At 39.2% G+C, this 18449-nt stretch overlaps 1 protein-coding gene across 1 annotated transcript in view; it reads right to left on the minus strand.

The window, feature by feature from the left end:
• LOC137276705 (C2 calcium-dependent domain-containing protein 4C-like) overlaps window positions 1–18449 on the minus strand; it is a 41217-nt gene continuing 22768 nt past the window's right edge. The window contains exons 2-4 of the mRNA XM_067808326.1: window positions 9974–11434; window positions 9531–9645; window positions 1–818 (exon numbers count right to left, since the gene is read on the minus strand). Of these exons, the coding sequence (XP_067664427.1) occupies window positions 484–818; window positions 9531–9645; window positions 9974–11410 (1887 nt within the window). The 5' untranslated portion in view covers window positions 11411–11434 and the 3' untranslated portion in view covers window positions 1–483. The remainder of the gene's footprint in view (window positions 819–9530; window positions 9646–9973; window positions 11435–18449) is intronic.

The following is an 18449-nucleotide window of genomic DNA, read 5'->3' on the forward strand; positions in this document are numbered from 1 at the left end:
CGCTGCATGACGTGCAATTCAGCTTTTACGTAAGTGAATTAGACAATAACATTAATAAGATACTTGGTCCAAACATCTCATTGTCTCATCCATTGTTACTGAATTTGTCGAATGTATACCCAATCACATTTGTATTATGATAACTGAAGTACACATGTAATTATCCTAATGATAAATGCCAACAATGTACACCTGTTTCCAGTAACAAACGCAAAGGTCGTTTTTCACGTAAAGCACAATTGTATGACAAAGCAAGTACTGTAAGAAACTAAAAGGGTATAACATCCTGCATTTTAGTGATATCTATCCCTCTGAAAACGAAGACGAGGAATAGGAAAATATCTCACTGTGAGAATAGGTCTCACCTTATGGTAGAAAACTTAGTTTGCTCTTCACAATATTCAAGTAGAAAAATATGAGAAAGCGGTATGATAAATCTTTGATACAACTGTTCGGCTTAAACTCAACTAAAGGCTGGGACTTTTAATAGTATTCTTCCGCCGATTCCATAATGTAATGCCAGCGAATCACCTCACAACCCATGTTCTGTGTAATTTCTCGCCAGTGCAGAATTTCGCTGTCTTCCGTTGCATCACATCCAAATCGCACTTGACCAATGACACTGTCACTTCGAATGCGGTCATGGTCAAGGACTGTTATACAGACTGACATGCAACGCAGGACGTCGGGTCTCACGCTGCATAGGTCGAACGTCAAGGCTTCTTTAAATACCGGGTGTGACGTCTTGCGTCGAACACGGGTTTGGAGACGAGTTGGCTCCTCACCAGGTTGACTTAATTCCACTCGAACGTATGGATCTGGAAAATCAAAAACACGTTTCTAATTTATGGTTTTACAGAGTGTTGTTGGGCATCATACCCCTCTGCAGCATAATCATACATTAAAACTGGTAAAAGCCAAAGCTCATGTAACCGTAACGTGTCACGGGTAGTATAAAATCGGCCAATATTATCCTGTTCCCAAAGATAAGATGACAACCTTGACAGTATGCGATCTTTGATAATCCAACACACCTGGACAATTAATGCATTATTATCCCTAAAAGTAATTTTTAGCACACCTTTTTTGAAAGGTCAGTTTGTATCTATAAATGGGTAATAGATTGGTCCTGAAGATATATCCTAAATGGTGGTATTATTTGAAACAACAATTTCCTTAAAATGTAGTTTCCATATCCGTTCTAGTATTTACCTGATAGTGTTCGTCTACGACTTGTCCGTCACCTAAAATCTATAGTGAAGTTACATTATTACATTTTTCCATGTGCTGGAATAACACACCATTCCAAATGTTAACAAAAAGAGCAAAATTTGGAGTGCGCATACACGGAGGGAAAAAATAGAGGATCATATGAAAGCACAAGCGTTCCCTTATTTTTGCCAGTTTTACGAGAGTGTTATTTTTTTCCTGAAACTTGTACGATGTATTACGTGATAATTATTACTGGGGTCACCATGTTCAGAGTTTTGAGTGATAGTTATTGTGGGTCACATTTCATATCACGGTAATAGTGTTTTAGCGGCACGCCTTTAAGGTAGCGATTTAGCGTTGCATCCCTTTGGTGTGTTTTGAGTTGGTGAACACAAGGTCTTTCGCGAAGATTCCATACTTCACCAGAATGCTGAAGAATCAGTGACTGTGTAGATATAAAGCTGGTTGCCGTGTTGACGACACAAGCGGGCTACTATTAGAATAAATGAAGTACGTCATTCGGCCTACCTACTGCCTGCCTCCTCGTCAACGCTTGACGTACATGACGGTTGCCTGACCGCTCGCCGTGTTACATTCAGTCTAACTGTTTCTCACTCTCAAACCAAGACACTGTTGACCCATTACTTCTGCTGCATTGTACTCCAAGCCTCTATTGTGAATATGTGTATCTTGCTCTTGTCTCCTCTATACAAAATATTGAATATGTCAATATTGACTTGTTAGTGTTTTAATTTGCTGATGCGGAGGGGATTTCTTATACCGTTTGTCACGGCAAATGCTATTTTTTCCCTTAGTATATTTTTCTCACTCTCAAACCAAGACACTGGTGAGTTGATATTATATATGTGACCCATTACTTCTGCTGCATTGTACTCCAAGCCTCTATTGTGAATATGTGTATCTTGCTCTTGTCTCATGTACACAAAATATTGAATATGTCAATATTGACTTGTTAGTGTTTTATTTTGCTGGTGCGGAGGGGGTTTCTTATACCTTTTGTCACGGCAAATGCTATTTTTTCCCTGAGTATATTTTTCTCTGCTTTGCGCAGGCTTTCTGATACATCAGGTCAGCTTATTTTAGGATTCCGAATTGAATCCTTTCTTAGACCTGTTTTATTTTGGAACCCCGGGGCACGAATGTATTACAGCATACCAGGGTTCATGATCATGATGAATCTGTTATCAAAAGGATTTGGTACACCGAACTAATGTACTGTGCTATGTAACACTGCAATTCAGATTGTTGGGTCACCCGTGTCGGGCCATTGTAATTACAGAGGAGCCTACAAGGTCTGAATGTGATAGTTCAGCAGTGAGTCCAATGTTTCTAAAGACCTTTCATGCATGGAACACTAATTTATTTTTCCGGTGGGCGAAGTCCCCATATTACAGAATTGCGAGCAATTATAAATGTCAAAGGCAAGGTGGCCACAGTGACCTGCCCCTTGAGCTATTTGCCTCGTTAGATGCCATATTAACGTGACAACTGTCTGGATCATTATCCTGAGGATGAATGTACAAGGTAATATCTTCTGCCTTTCATCCATGAGCAGCCCTTGCCATTATGGTTGGATTACAGTCTTGAAATGATGTACGAGATCTCCATGCGATGACCCCATATACGTACAGTGTTAAAATGATACACATTTTAAGGACGTTCTTTGATTGGTGTTACATGGGAATTGATATCTGTTTGAAGCAGCATCACAAACAATACCACAAAAATAGCTTTTTGTCCGAAGAATCTTAGCAATTCTTTACAGTAATGTGGCTGATGAAACTAGAAAACAAATTTCTATACCTTGCCACAAATGATATCTCACAACACAAAAATCCCTCCCTACATTCACCCTACGAGGGGATATCAACACGTAGTGAGCCTCACCTGGACAATGGTATGAATGCAGTTGTTTTATGTTCTGTTTTTCCACATAATATCTACCATCCTCAAGCAAATTGGTTTGCTATGTACCAGCCTCACGATCCCCATTTTATTTGACTTTTTTTTATCTTGGTCCTACCCTAGCCCAACTCCCAACCCCCTCCCCCATCACAATCCCCATGAAACAAAATGTGCAAGAAACATTTTGTGTGTTTGAGGTAGGTAGAAGACTGTTAGAATCAAAACGTATATATATAAGTGCATAGAGAGCAATTTAAAACTACAGTCGCTTGTAAAAGTGACTCCCGATCTCACGCTTAATGACAGAGTTTGTTTTGGAGACACTACCCTCCTCCTTCCTGATGACGTCGTCATAAGGACGTAAGTGATTCTGTTTTCACTATTCATACATGATGCAAAGTGATAAAACTAAATGCTGAGTGTCAGCTCCCGATATATTGTAAAGAGAGCCAGCTTGAATATCTGGACACATGCTTATGAAAGAATAAAGTGGGGGTGTACTAATCTAAATCAAGCAATCCAAATCTTTTGCTGTTGGTTCATTCAATACCATGCTCAACACATTTTGCATAATATTTCCTGTTGACATACCATTATCCGAGAGGTAACGAATGGCATATCGTTTTCTTTTTCTGCAATTATTTTACAAATATTATACCCCAATATATTGTGTTGACTCATATCGCGTGAACCACATTACTCACATGTGTGAAACTTTGGACATCGCTTTGCTAATGATCCCTTTACAATAAAATGGAAACTTGACAAACATTGGACATCTAGAAAATAGTTAGGCTCACTACGTTTTGACGCCCCATTGTAAGATATATTTCGATAATGAAATCAGATAGCAGATGCTTAACATACAGAGACAGTTATGACCTTTTGATGGCTTCCATAACCGGATGGTCATCTTTGACCAGAACATTTCATATTCTACATTTGAACAAAATTATATTTGAACCTCTATTGTAAATTAACAAACTTCATTTATCTAATAAAACATGTCATCCATGCGTGTATCGTCATATTCTTTAGCTTTACACCGAGTTAAACACATACATTACTGCAGTGGTAATGCTTCATTCCACTTCAAATCTGTCTGATATTGCACAATAAAGACGGTCGTTGTGGTAATATAACACGGAATGTTTCGATGAGACTATTCCGGTTATCTGTCAGAGCCCGCTGAAGTCTTCTACGTTGTAATCAACTTGGGACTTCAATTACATCTTAATTGGTTAACGTGAACCTAATGTTCGTATTTCTGTGGGCTAGAGTGGCTAAACTTGACAAGATTTCATCCAAAGTTCATTTAAATTGATAGCGTCACTGCCAATAACTGCGCTATTCTGCCCTAGCATAACTAAGGGGTTCTGCCCAAAGATATCATCAACCTTCAAATTTCACAGAATCTTAGTCGGTTTATCCTTGCTCAAAGGATCACGGGGAGGTACTCCCAATCTCTACACTCACAGATGACAGTTAATAATGTAAAATCTCACAATTAAGGGCAATGCAGTATGAAATCGTAGCCTCAAGGCAGACCGTGTTTCAGGTCGTATCAGCTGTAAACAGACCAAATAATTCGTCAAGGATAATTGCTTGGTAGTGCTAGAGGCAGTGTTATCTATAATTGTGCCTACGGTGAACATCAGGATGAATACAGCCCCTGCAAGGTGAGAAGGACTCATTTCCATAGGATGTGAACATGAAAGCTGTCGAGCCAACCTGACCGAGATATACACAACGTGGGAAGGTATTCTGGACTTCGTGGAATCGATTTTTATTAGCTGATCTGAGTCGCCATGCTGACAAATGGACAGATCCAACAGTGGACAAATGTGGTGCGTGCACGATAACAATCCGGCGTTGTTTTTGATTTATAGATGTGTAATGTCAGCAAATGAATGGAAAACTACATGCTTAGTTGTGTATGGCAAGATAACATTGTCATAGCTGATGAAGAGAATGATATACACTGTTGAAGAAAGTCGTAACGAGTCATATTATTACGTCTTAATTCTGCTAAATGTCGTTACTTTGTCCGTGGCTTGTTTCGTAATCCACAGGTCAGCAATATGATGTGCTGAATAATAGCGACTGTTTACAAAATGGGCTTTGGGATAGACTTGAACGGGATAGATGTGGGTAAATGGACAGTGAAAATCGTTTATTGTTTATTGCTTTGCTGTCTAGTTGAGCAAGAATCGCTGTGACACCTATCCAATAAGCAGGTCAGCCACTGCATGTACCTTAGGATCGGGATTCGGGACAAACTCATATACGAATAAAATCACGTTCTGTCACACGTCTTCGTTTTGAAGTAAATGCCATGATTCTCGGTACTTCTCTGCATTGTCCAAGCTGATCGTTGCATATTTGCAAGTATTTAATCATGAATATCGAGCTGTTTACCTCGAGGCAGATAATCTGTTGCAATCTCCAGATTTGCCGCTTGGCAATTGCCTACTACGGGTTGCGTGCTTTTGTGAGAACTGGAGTATTGTCACGTGACCTTATCGAGGGGAAGTCATCCTCTCAGAGGGCAACTCATGACACAGGATTCGTTTCGCAGATGTATGTTTATGAGCCTGCCGTTTACAAAAACCATGAAAGTATTATTGTGATTAGTATGCCAATATGTTGCGGATGCACAGTAATGACTCATATTGTAATATGTAACAATACGTAACGTAACATGAAATCTTTGAAGGGCACTTAGTTGTGAAGTGCATACCAAAAGCAGGATTTATGGATATCAACCTCTTTATTGAGAATAACACGACGTTTCGGAGCATGTGGTTGCTCCTTCATCGGGTGGAAATGGTGATTTGCAATCAGGGGGAAATGGTGATGAAGGAGAACGTGCACGCTGAGAAACGTCGTGTTATTCACAATAAAAGAGTTGACATCCATAAACCTTACTTTTCATTTCCATACACAAAGTAATTATGTACGGCACTCGGGACTTGTATGTAACCGCCATTCACACAAACCATGAAGGTGTTGTTACTTTTCTTATGCCAACATGTTGTAGATGCATTTACTGCGACGAGCTATATGACATATTATACGGCATGCGTAACATGGTTATATGTGACGTTCGTGACTTGATACAATTCTTTACAATGAATTGTCAAAGTGCTAAATGAAAACAAAGCCTTTGCTCCCGGCCACAATAAGTATATGTTCCTGTCTGCCCATCCCATCATCAGCGGGATATGCTTGGATCTACAACGATGTAAGTAATGCAACTAAATTCAAGAGTATGCATTCGTGCTGTTATCGAATTGTAGGACGGTGAAATTATAATATACTAGGCACATAAAGAAACTGTGCATACAAAAAATTTAAATCTAGATTTATCAAACCTGTGTAGACACATAAGGATTTAATCTCAGAGATTAATGACATATATCCAGCATGCATGCACGTGCCCTGACGTCGATGGTTTCGTCCTTGGGACGTGCAATACATTCCGGGAGAGAGAAACAGAGCAAATGAATGCCACGCAATACTGTCAGTTTGGAAACTCAACCCCGCCCTTGCGATCGTTCAAAGAAATAAACGGCCATTAAACGCATAGCAGCAAAGGCTAACGTCTGCACAATGTCATGAGGCCATTGAGATTATTCGTACGGGGATGTCTCAACGACAAGTGGGTGCACATTTCCACTGCCACCGGAACGCCATTGCTGCACTGGTGAGACGCTACCAGAATACAAATGACGTCATCCATCGGCCACGTTCTGGACTTCCACGTCTAACAATGCCAGGACAGGAAGATGGATATGGTTTCAGACTGCAGTAATGACTGCACGGACCATCCCAGGACTTGGCCGTATTCACCCCAACACTGTTCGAGAACGTTTACGTCATCACGGGATCAGACCTATCCTGACACAACGTTTTTCGACAAGCTCGACGAATATGGTGCCGAAATCATGTCCACAGACCCTTGTGTTGGTGGAGAAATGTTGTTTTCAAAGATGAGTCCAGGTTTAACATTTCACATGGTGATGGACGTCAACGTGCCTATAGACACGTGGGAGAAAGTTATGCACAAGCCTTTGTCTTGGAGAGGAATCGCTTTGGTGATGGTTCCGTGATGATTTGGGGTGGAAAAACAGCACACCAAATAACTCCTTTAGTGATTGTTCAGGGCAATGTAACTGGTGTGGGCTACAGGTATCAGATTCTTCGACCTGTGGCAATTTCTTTTCTGCAACGTCATGGCCCTGGGTTAACATTCCAACAGGATAATGCCCGTCCTCAAACTATGGACTTCTTGCAACACCACAAAGTCGACTTACTGCCTTGGCCAGCCGCCTGTAAATTCATCGGATCTCTTCCCAATAGACCATGTCTGGGACGAGATGGATCGACGTCTACCCCGTCATCCGCCAGATATCGTCCTTGGCCTTGTGACAGAACGTGAGAGAAGCCTTCTTTGCACGTCTGATAGGCTTAATGAGTCGTCGATGCACTGCTGTTCTCAATGCCGATGGTGGACATACCCGGTATTGAACTTGTGACATGGCCGTTTGACCCCTGTCCCACTTGTGTGACGTCATTGTGATTGACGTTTCAATTAGAATTCTCCTGTCTTGTTATGCTCTCATGATCCCTCCATTAAAGTTTATAAGTACCTTTGACATTGTTAGCGTGCTTATCAACTGGGATAATATTTTCACAAGGCACAGTTTCTTTATGTGGCTAGTATATATTTACTTCTAAGAAATACATAACATTATACAACGTCAATGAATGTGCATTTGTTTGCCGGCGAACCGGTCTGCAGAATCAGCATGAAACACTGTCTTCAATATGATTCCTTCATTTCCAAATGTCCTTGTTCGGGATTTATTTTCCCCTTTCTGTAAGTAGCCAGCGCTCATCAAATTCTGCTGTCCTCCAGGGTTACGTGAGCTCCATCAGTGATCTCGACGACTGGCAAAGCCATCTTCAGATTCCCTTGGAAATGTCAGTCCAGGGACCAGTCGGCTTATGAAAGCCGGAACTAACTCACGGCAACACTTACCTCCATAGCTATCAACATGAAATCCGTCCCTGTATTTTATATATTTCAAATTCATCAAACATCTACTCTGAACATTAAGAAATATCAGTAGAAACTCCGAAATGTGTAACCAGCTAATGAAATTCCTACTAACCGTTGACGTATGAAACTCATAAACGATTTGAGAAGGTCAAACAGTTTTCATCCCAGGACTTCAAAAGATTCCATGGCTTTAGATGAAATTGTGAATGATAAAGTTGTATCTTATACCTTTCCACGTTTGTTTTGTTTTATCATGTAAGAGAAATTGGCCTTCAGTAATGAGATTGAAATCATTATGTATCTGGTGTATCACGCTTGCACTTGCCTGGCTTGTGTACTCAATACATTGATTGTGTATGACTCCAGTAAATCAGACAAGTTTGCCACTGGTCAGATGTTAGGAAACTACGAGATGAAAATAAATGTTTTTTTGTTGCCAAAATACGATGATGGTGTAACATTAACAATGCAACTACCTCAAATACTTCAAATAAAACAACGAACTGCAATGTCTGGCATACATTGTTTTCGCTGCTGGTTAATTTATCAAACATTATTAGGAATAATGCGCCGCCCCTCATGATCCGTGGATGTCAAGGTACCAGCTAAATGGCCCTGGTAATTCTCGGTGAGTTGACGTTTAATGTGTTACAGAAAATCCTGTAGAAATTGCTGATAAATGGTCTCGGCTTTTATCCCCAAAGTAACATTTTGACTATATATGTGTATACTTGAGGGGAAACACATACGCTGATTAAAAAAAGTCAGATTTGAGAGTTGACAACATATACTTACATAGCCTTGATGGGAAAACGATGGACTAAAAAGTAAGTTAACAAGGACTCGATAGCCAAATGGGCAAAGCTGTGTTATGTGCAATGACAATACTTTGGATTTGCACACAGCACAAGTCCGAAATTCTTTTTGTGAAGTATTAGGAGCCAGTATTTCAGTTTTTCAATGCAATTTTGGCCTCATTGTCAGATTATCATAACTGGTTCTCTGACGCTGACGTTCAGTGGTGAATTTAGAAACCATACATTGACTGTTTAGGTAGTGCCCTCATTCAGTACATGCATGTAGGTCAAAATGATTGTCCATAACGATGTAGAACGGCTGTGAAACACATGTAATTTGTATTTACCCTGAAACTATACTTCATCTTGCATCAACGTTGACAGACTGTCACAACTATCACTTCAAGGGTCACTCTAATCAGACATAGGGTGTCAATGCCACGACACTTACACTGGACATAAGATTTGAGATAAATGCTGATCAAAATCGAATTCAGCTTGATTAAGTACAACCATAAGGTAATAGTTACCTGGAGGTCCTGTGATCTGATGATGCGGCAGACGTGTTGCTTGACCAATTGTCACCTTTAGCAGCTTTTGCTGGGCATCTATTTGCAAAGTTACTTGAAGATGTCCAAGATCCTCCTTGGAATTGAGACGAAAACATCAATGAATTCGTTTATACAAATGTATAAAACACCATTATTTCCATGGAAAATCATTTCACAGTTCAGCCTTATCGATATGTTCTATACTCAACTTTGGTATGAGAAAAGGTTTATATTTGATATTAATAGCTAAATTTGGTCCTTTCAAACAATATTTTGATTTAACACTTAATTTTAATGACTAACCGTTTCTCGGTTCTCGTCTCGTTGTGAAAATCACCCTGCATTTTGTAAGTTTTAAATGTAAGAATGAACATTTGTTTGAGGGTTTAAGTTCTTATAAATTGCAAACACCAGTGAATTACCTCGCCTTCCCGTTTCGGCTCGATGTCCCTCCACATCCGATTTTCTTGAAACAGATCGAATTTCCCAAGAGCCATATTAAGTTCCCCCAAATACTCATTGGGCTTAAGATGTCCCTTGTTGTATAGTTTAATTCTTAGAGTCATCTTCTGCAACACTTCAAACGATAGATCATTAAAGAAGATCTCTTCGTTGAAAACAGGGTCTTTGGAATGCTTAGTTATTTCCGATGTTTGTTTCTGAACTTTGCCGGGCATAAGATATAGCTTAGCAAACACATTCAGATGACAGTCAAGTCGATGATGTCCTCCGAGGTTCTCGCCTCTTATCAATAAAACTTTCAGTTGCCTTGTATCTGGCAAATAATGGAACGCAAATTTAAGCTCTCCAAATACCGGTTTCTGTTTCAAGGGGAATGAGCTCCCAGGCACAATGAGACTGTTTACCGAGGACGATCTAGCTTGACCGTCATTGAAGAAAGGGTGGTGAGTGGTAGTGGGTGAAAAGTCGGGCGAGGAATGACGTTTCGCTGTGGAGCGATCTTTCGGTGACAAGTATGTCGTTCCTTTGCTTCGACATGTTGGAATATTTTCATTTGAGCTGCTATCCTCATTTGAGTCATCCATTCCATCACTAGATTTGGACTGTTCAGCTAATCCAGGTAAAGAAGACCTTCGTCTGTAATACTTCAGAGAGCGTCTGCTACTTTCCCTTCTCGGCAGATTATCCTCCTCCACACAAGCAAAATTCACAACAGTTGGCCGAATGCTATGATCCACCGAGTTCCGCTTTAGGTCCTGAAATGTTGGGCCAGTTGTGTGGTCTAAAGAAGCTGCCTTTCGGAATCCAATTACTGGCATAAAATGTAAAGATGATAAATCACCTGTGTGAAATAACGATTCCTTACGCCTAGTGTGTGGAACTTCTTTCAAAGTCGTGAAACCATATGATGTGTTGGTCTTGAAATGAGACAGACTCATAGCTGCTTTCGACTGAGGATCTGCATTGGTATTAACATCCACATACACGATATTTGATAGAGACCTTGCTCCAAAAGCTTCAGCAATACGTTTGCTCTCATGTCTAGGAGAGACAGGGGCAGACCGAACATGAACTGGACTCTTGCTTGTTGGTACACCAAGACCAGAGAATGAACCTCTCGGGGATACTCCAGGACTTGTTTGAGCCGAACAGGGAAGGCTGTTCTCACTTGAGTGACTGAACTGCTCGTCCTCATTGGATATAGTGCCTATACTGGGATGACGTGATGAATCACTGGATCCAGGAATCACAAACTCTGGTATTGTTTGAGGAGTAACTATTGATCCAAATGATCCCGAACTTTCTTTACCTGGTGGCGAAAGAGGCACTTGTACATGGATGTTGGGTATTCGACATTTGTTGATCAACCAGTCCTTTATGTCTTTAATTGTTGTCATGGTTTATTTATCCGTTGATAACATCTGAAATTAAATGAAATAAAACTATAACCAAACGGAAAGGAAGGAATTGAAAACGTTAAAATCTCACCGTGATTTATGCATATCTTACAGATGTAGTCAGCGAATTCTTTGGGATGTGCCACGAGACCCATATAAAATAGTATCATTGTGTACGAGGATAAAAATATTTTCTTTCATAATTCATATTGACCGTCCACACTAAACTCAATGTGCTAACTTCGTTCATTCTGTCATCCCCATCGGTGTATTCTGTGTAGAATAGAGATGTATGGCAAACTTTACACGAATGATTAACATCATACCTGGTGATTGATGTGCCTTCGTCTCCAACTGTTTTACCAATTTCAGTTTTAGAAATGATATTTTGGCTCTACTTGTATGCTAAATAAAGAAGGTGTTATGAAGTCTACAGAGATTTGTTATGTAATTAGATGTATGAATAAGAAATAATGAAATCCGATAAGAATAGAAGTCTTTGAGATAGGTTTGTCTAGGGCATAATACAAATTAATCCAAACACAATCCTCCACACAATGCCCTTGAACGCATTTTAAGTTGCGTAATGTTTTCTTTATGAGTCATTCAGTAAGTGTCTTTAATGAGTATTACCTAGGCGTTCAGGCACAAACCTATGTGGTGATTACACGTTGAAATAGGTCTGGAATAGGTCCCAAGGGACCCATTGTGATCATTAGGGGTGACACAAAGGACCAGGTTGCTATTATAGAGTAGTTGATAGCGTGTTATTGTAACCTGTCAGCGTTTAACATTCTACATTACTATCACCGGTGTATTTGGCAGAAGCATGATTGTTTACAGGGTCAAGTCGGTTGACCTGCAACTGATACCCTCCGCCACCACCCCCCCCCCCCCCCACCCCCACCCCCACCCTAAGATTCACCATAGAGTTATTGTCATAAAGAAGCGAAACACAATGTACATCTTCTGCAAGAATCGTTGTCCACCTTATCAGCGCCGTTGTGAAATAAATTCACAAATAGAATTCAGCCATTGGCACAAAAGGGCCGAATGTGTATTCTTTTGTCAGTGTGAATCTGATATTTAACAATCTTTTTCCGTCTGAATTTATTGAACACAATCATGTAGAAACCTCTGTTCTCGCAGAGTTGTATAATCGATTTCTTCGTGTGAACGGCATGAAGTCCTTAAAAAGTAAACTTAATATCACTCAACAGTGATATGACATTGCCATTGGAGAGGTGGTTGGGTAGCCTAGTGATTAAAGCATTCGCTGGTTACGCCAAAGGCCCGGGTTCGATTCCCTACGTGGATACAATGTGTGAAGCCCATTTCTGGTGTCCATCGCCGTTATATTACTTTAATATTGCTAAAGACGGAATAAATCCCCACTCTCTCACTCACTAACCCCCAAGTTACACTTTTTAATGCAAAACTGAATAATTTTCGAAAGCTGTATTGACAGTACTCCATGATGCAAATTACTCGCATTATCGAGTGAGGAAGAAGACAGTATGATATGCCCATGTAAAGAAGACGCTAAAAGAGGACTCTTTCAACCAGTTAAAACTTGTGTCAGAGGCGCGACTATAAAACTCTTTTTCTCTTTGTAAGATGCACCATTCATCTGCATATAAAGACCTGTGAAATCTACAAGTGTATCTGTGGGTGTTTGTGTACATACTCAGGACAGACCCTATTTTCAATATTAAGATATTGTAATAGTTCATGTTACGATCCATATAATACTGAAATACTGAATATTGGGGTTGTAATTAACTTTCTTTTGATGAGTACATATAAATATAAGACTGTGTGTGAGGTTCTTGAGAGGGGGGCATATAGAAGTTGGTCTTCAGATATATGGCAAAATGTTATAGATATCAATTTCTTTGTAGCATTTCCCTGATGAATAGGCAAAGACAACGTTGTGTGTACAGTAAAAGAAGTTTGCATCCTTAATATTTTTCCTTATACATGACTCTGTGTGTTATTGATACCCATTCCATGACACCTATTCCATAATACATATTCCATGATACCAATTCCATGATGAGGTACATGTTTGCTGTATTCATGGGTAGTCATCTTACGAATATTCAATACAGTGGTCTATGTGCAGTGTGAATTAACTTCACCAAGGTCCCCCATAATGACTTCACAATATATCGTTTTCACATAATTCGGTATCGAGCAAAGGCTGTTCTCTACAGCATGTAATTTCACCATAATTATTTGGCTTTATACCCAAACATAACGTTATAGTATTCCATGTGTAATTTCTAAACCTCCTCTTCAGCGTTCCCTGAGAAATATCAATGGCAATATCGATTACAATTCTTTTGCTAAACTATAAATATCATCTTCACATCGTCCTTCAGACTAGATATGTCTTTCCAAAGGTATTAAATATAATCTGAATCTTCCGACATCTGAGATGCCAAGCTCGATCTTCATCACAAAAACTCATATCTAGTCGCGCCATACTAAGCCATTCTTGAAAGGTATAATCCATGATGTCTTTTATGTGATTAAGTTCTCGCAACCATCTTCCTGTTTTACCTTGCGTTTTATCTATAACCCACGCAGATTATCCCAAATGTGTAACGCCAGCTGTCAACACTGCACAAATAGTAATATTTCATTTCTGATCCGACATCTTTTTACACGTTAATATGGGCCGCAGGGAGTAGAGCAGACCTGCAGCTTTACGTAACGATAACTGGACCCAACAACCTCCTATATGCTTGACGCACTTCACAATGTTATAATGAAACTCTCTGTGAGGAAGTGTCTATAGATATAGTCTGATTGTCCTATCAGCAACATAGGCATTGTCCCGGGGGAAAAGTGTCTACATTTAGCACGAGGGCCAAGAATATAACATCATGTCTGTGTCAGACTGGTGCAGTGCAAAGAGATAATTGGCCCAGACATTTGAAGATGAAGAAGGCTAATAACAGGAATCTCACTTACATTCTGACCGAAGCTGGGCGGGAACGGAGCCCACAGGAAACCTCTGTACCACCGCCTGATTACGCATTATTTCCAGCAAGCATGGAAGTAACGCAATCTATGAAGTAGTTGTCATTATCAATAGCGGAAATCACGATGCGACAAGCACCGCTACTTACCACTGATCATTCAGTTGTGTGTCAATCGAAACCCTTTTAGGTGATTAACATATTGTGGTACATGTGGTCCGTGTAACAGCTGTGATCATTAAACCTCAGTGAAGAGTATTCTGTGAATACTAGGATCAACTGCGTGAAGTCAGTGTATGTAGTCTGATATCAGTGACTAGAAAACAAAATTGTGTACTAGATATTAGTCGAGGTGTATTAAGTACATATTTTAGCCATTAAAATAAAATGAGAAAACAATGGAATTAAATGTATGGTAAACTAAAGAATGCACCTAATAATCAAACAAGCATGTGTAAAACATATGGATACACGTTTGAGATAAACATATGTCTATAATATTCGCAATGTGTTACAAAGTAGTGCATCGTCACGGTCCATGTAAACTGTTCAACGAGTCACAGGTGGACCTGTTTGCATTACAACGATATTGCATTTCAAAGTGTATAAAAGGCGTTTTGAAAAGCGGTTATAATTTACATGTTATCCAACAGGGGCAAGGTTTGCCCCCAATTCCAAAAATGTAAATTCAACGTATTTAAAGAACTACTTCATTTAATTTAACATGCATAATTTTCATAATCTGTAGCAAGCTAGCAATCTCCGTCATCGATTTAAAAAGCTCAAAGACAGGAATGGGGTACTTGAGACATGGCTATACGACTCAGCAGTTTATATTTTCACATTGATTGTTATTGACGACATGGAACAACATTTACCGAGTGTCATAGATTCGCGGCACGGTGTTACATTAGTTGACAAGGAGAAGAGGTGCAGTTGGTTGGGGAAACGGGGACTAATTTCATTTGTAACCAAAGTTTGGATGATGTTTCAAAACATTTACTGAAATAGTGAAGATGCTTCAAGGTATTTGTAAGCACAAGTCATAATGCTTCAACGTAATGGTTGTTGTACTAGTCATGATGCTTCATGTAATGGTTTCTGTGTTAGATATGATGCTTCAACGTAATGGTTTCTTTACTAGTCATGATGCTTCAACGTAATGGTTTCTTTACTGGTCATGATGCTTCAACGTAATGGTTTGTTTACCAGTCATGATACTTCAACGAAATGGTTTCTTTACTGGTCATGATGTTTCATCGTAATGGTTTCTTTACTGGTCATGATGCCTCAACGTAATGGTTTCTTTACTGGTCATGATGCTTCAAGGTAATGATTTCTTTACTGGCCATGCTGCTTCAACTTAATGGTTTCTTTACTGGTCATGATGCCTCAACGTAATGGTTTCTTTACTAGTCATGATGCTTCAAGGTAATGGTTTCTTTACTAATCATGATGCCTCAAGGTAATGGTTTCTTTACTGGTCATGATGATTCTACGTAATGGTTTCTTTACTGGTCATGATGCCTCAACGTAATGGTTTCTTTACTAGTCATGATGCTTCAACGTAATGGTTTCTTTGCTGGTCAGGTTTCTTCAACGTAATGGATTCTTTACTAGTCATGATGCTTCAACGTAATGGTTTCTTTACTAGTCATGATGCTTCAACGTAATGGTTTGTTTACTAGTCATGATGCTTCAAGTTAATGGTTTCTTTACTAGTCATGATGCTTCAACGTAATGGTTTCCTTACTGGTCATGATGCTTCAACATAATGGTTTCTTTACTAGTGATGATGCTTCAAGGTAATGGTTTCTTTACTAGTCATGATGCTTCAAGGTAATGGTTTCTTTACTGGTCATGATGCTTCAACGTAATGGTTTCTTTACTGGTCATGATGATTCTACGTAATGGTTTCTTTACTGGTCATGATGCTTCAACGTAATGGTTTCTTTACTAGTCGTGATGCTTCAAGTTAATGGTTTCTTTAACAGTCATGATACTTTAAAGTAATGGTTTCTTTACTGGTCATGATGCTTCAACGTAATGGTTTCTTTACTGGTCATGATGATTCTACGTAATGGTTTCTTTACTGGTCATGATGCTTCAACATAATGGTTTCTTTACTAGTGATGATGCTTCAAGGTAATGGTTTCTTTACTAGTCATGATGCTTCAAGGTAATGGTTTCTTTACTGGTCATGATGCTTCAACGTAATGGTTTCTTTACTGGTCATGATGATTCTACGTAATGGTTTCTTTACTGGTCATGATGCTTCAACGTAATGGTTTCTTTACTAGTCGTGATGCTTCAAGTTAATGGTTTCTTTAACAGTCATGATACTTTAAAGTAATGGTTTCTTTACCAGTCATGATACTTCAACTTAATGTGTTCTGTACTAGTCATGATACTTCAACTTAATGTGTTCTGTACTAGTCATGATGCTTCAACTTAATGTGTTCTGTACTAGTCATGATGCTTCAACTTAATGTGTTCTGTACTAGTCATGATACGTCAGCATACTTTTTTTGTACTGTGATGAACCTGCGACAGAGTTAAGTCAGCTGCCTAAGCCACTTTTTGACAAATTAAAGTTATTATAAAATGTGTCAGTGCTACACGATCTTCCACAAGAGAGGTCGGGATCTTAAAGTAGGCATACCCACTAAACGTTGTCTCAACCAGAGTTAGTATTACATACAAGGACAGTAACATTTGCGATACAAGATCCTGTGTTTTAGAGATGCATGCATAGCAGATTTCTCGGGATCTTTGGTATTATGTAAAAAAAATAAGTAATGTTCGGGATCGAACGATTCTTATAGACTCTTTGCAGATAGTGCAGGATACAGTATCGGAGGGTTACAGACACACCATTCGAATGACCAGCCTATGCTCAAACCTATCCCGCCCTTCAGCGATGTTATTAAAGATGTATAATAAAAGTGCACTGTTATTACACACATAATCTCTGGATAAAACATAGATGGAAATGAAATCAATATTTTCTTAATCAGTATAACGGAGAAGAGGAAGGAAATATAAAGCCTTATCCTAGTGGATGCCCGGGATCTTTATCAACCTGGATAAGACGATCGATTAGGGTCAACGTGGTTCAACTGCCCTGTCCTTGTATCTCAAAGTACACAAAAGTAGGAGCTGTCTTGCATTATGTTCAAGATATCAACCAGAAGCTTGGAGCCTTACGAGCTGCTCAAAGCAATACTTGTATGTTATAAAGACAGAGTAAACAAATTGTCTGTGCGGAAAGGAAGTGTTGCATGTATATTACCGTTTTGTTAGAAACATATGTACCCGTGTACGAGATATGTAAAACTATCATGTCCAAATGCGGATGTCATATAATAATCATAATCATTATTATCATGAGGTGTACATTGAATCAACATTACATAACTTACAACACTCGTTAACAACACTGTCACTGTCTGTCTTTTGTCATGTTCCAAGAGACACATATATGCCACATACACGTGAAACACAGATGTGGCGATACTTATGGCACAGTGGAGCGGGGATGCACTGAATAAATGTTAAAATCCTCGATCTTCCATGGTATGATCCTTGGTCTGTTTTCACCACACCACATCCCTGCTCAAAGGTTTCGCCGGAAACATCAAAGTTAATCATGGCCAATGATTTTTAGGGAAATTGTGAACTAAAAGATCCAAAAATATCACAAAAAGTTACTTTACGTTAGTATCAGCTTGTTTGCATATCTCCCAATGTCAAACTTTCATCATCATAATCATTATTATCAGAAGAAGCAGCAGCTCAATGAGAATTTGTCGAAATCTTGACACGAATATTATCAGAAGCTACATTTATGTTAATCTCCTATTTATAGCCGCATTCCGTACATATTGTATTCATGATATACGTATATAGAGAATAATGATATATTCATACTAAACAGACACGTCCATGGTATTAAAGAAATTAAACTTGCAATAAAGACACGATAAATGGCTACGACAGTTTCGAATGTAATGAATCCTTTCTGTCTTCTACACATTTAAGGAGGTACACTT

Source organism: Haliotis asinina, chromosome 3 (genome assembly GCF_037392515.1).
Source record: "Haliotis asinina isolate JCU_RB_2024 chromosome 3, JCU_Hal_asi_v2, whole genome shotgun sequence".
Lineage (NCBI taxonomy): Eukaryota > Metazoa > Mollusca > Gastropoda > Lepetellida > Haliotidae > Haliotis > Haliotis asinina.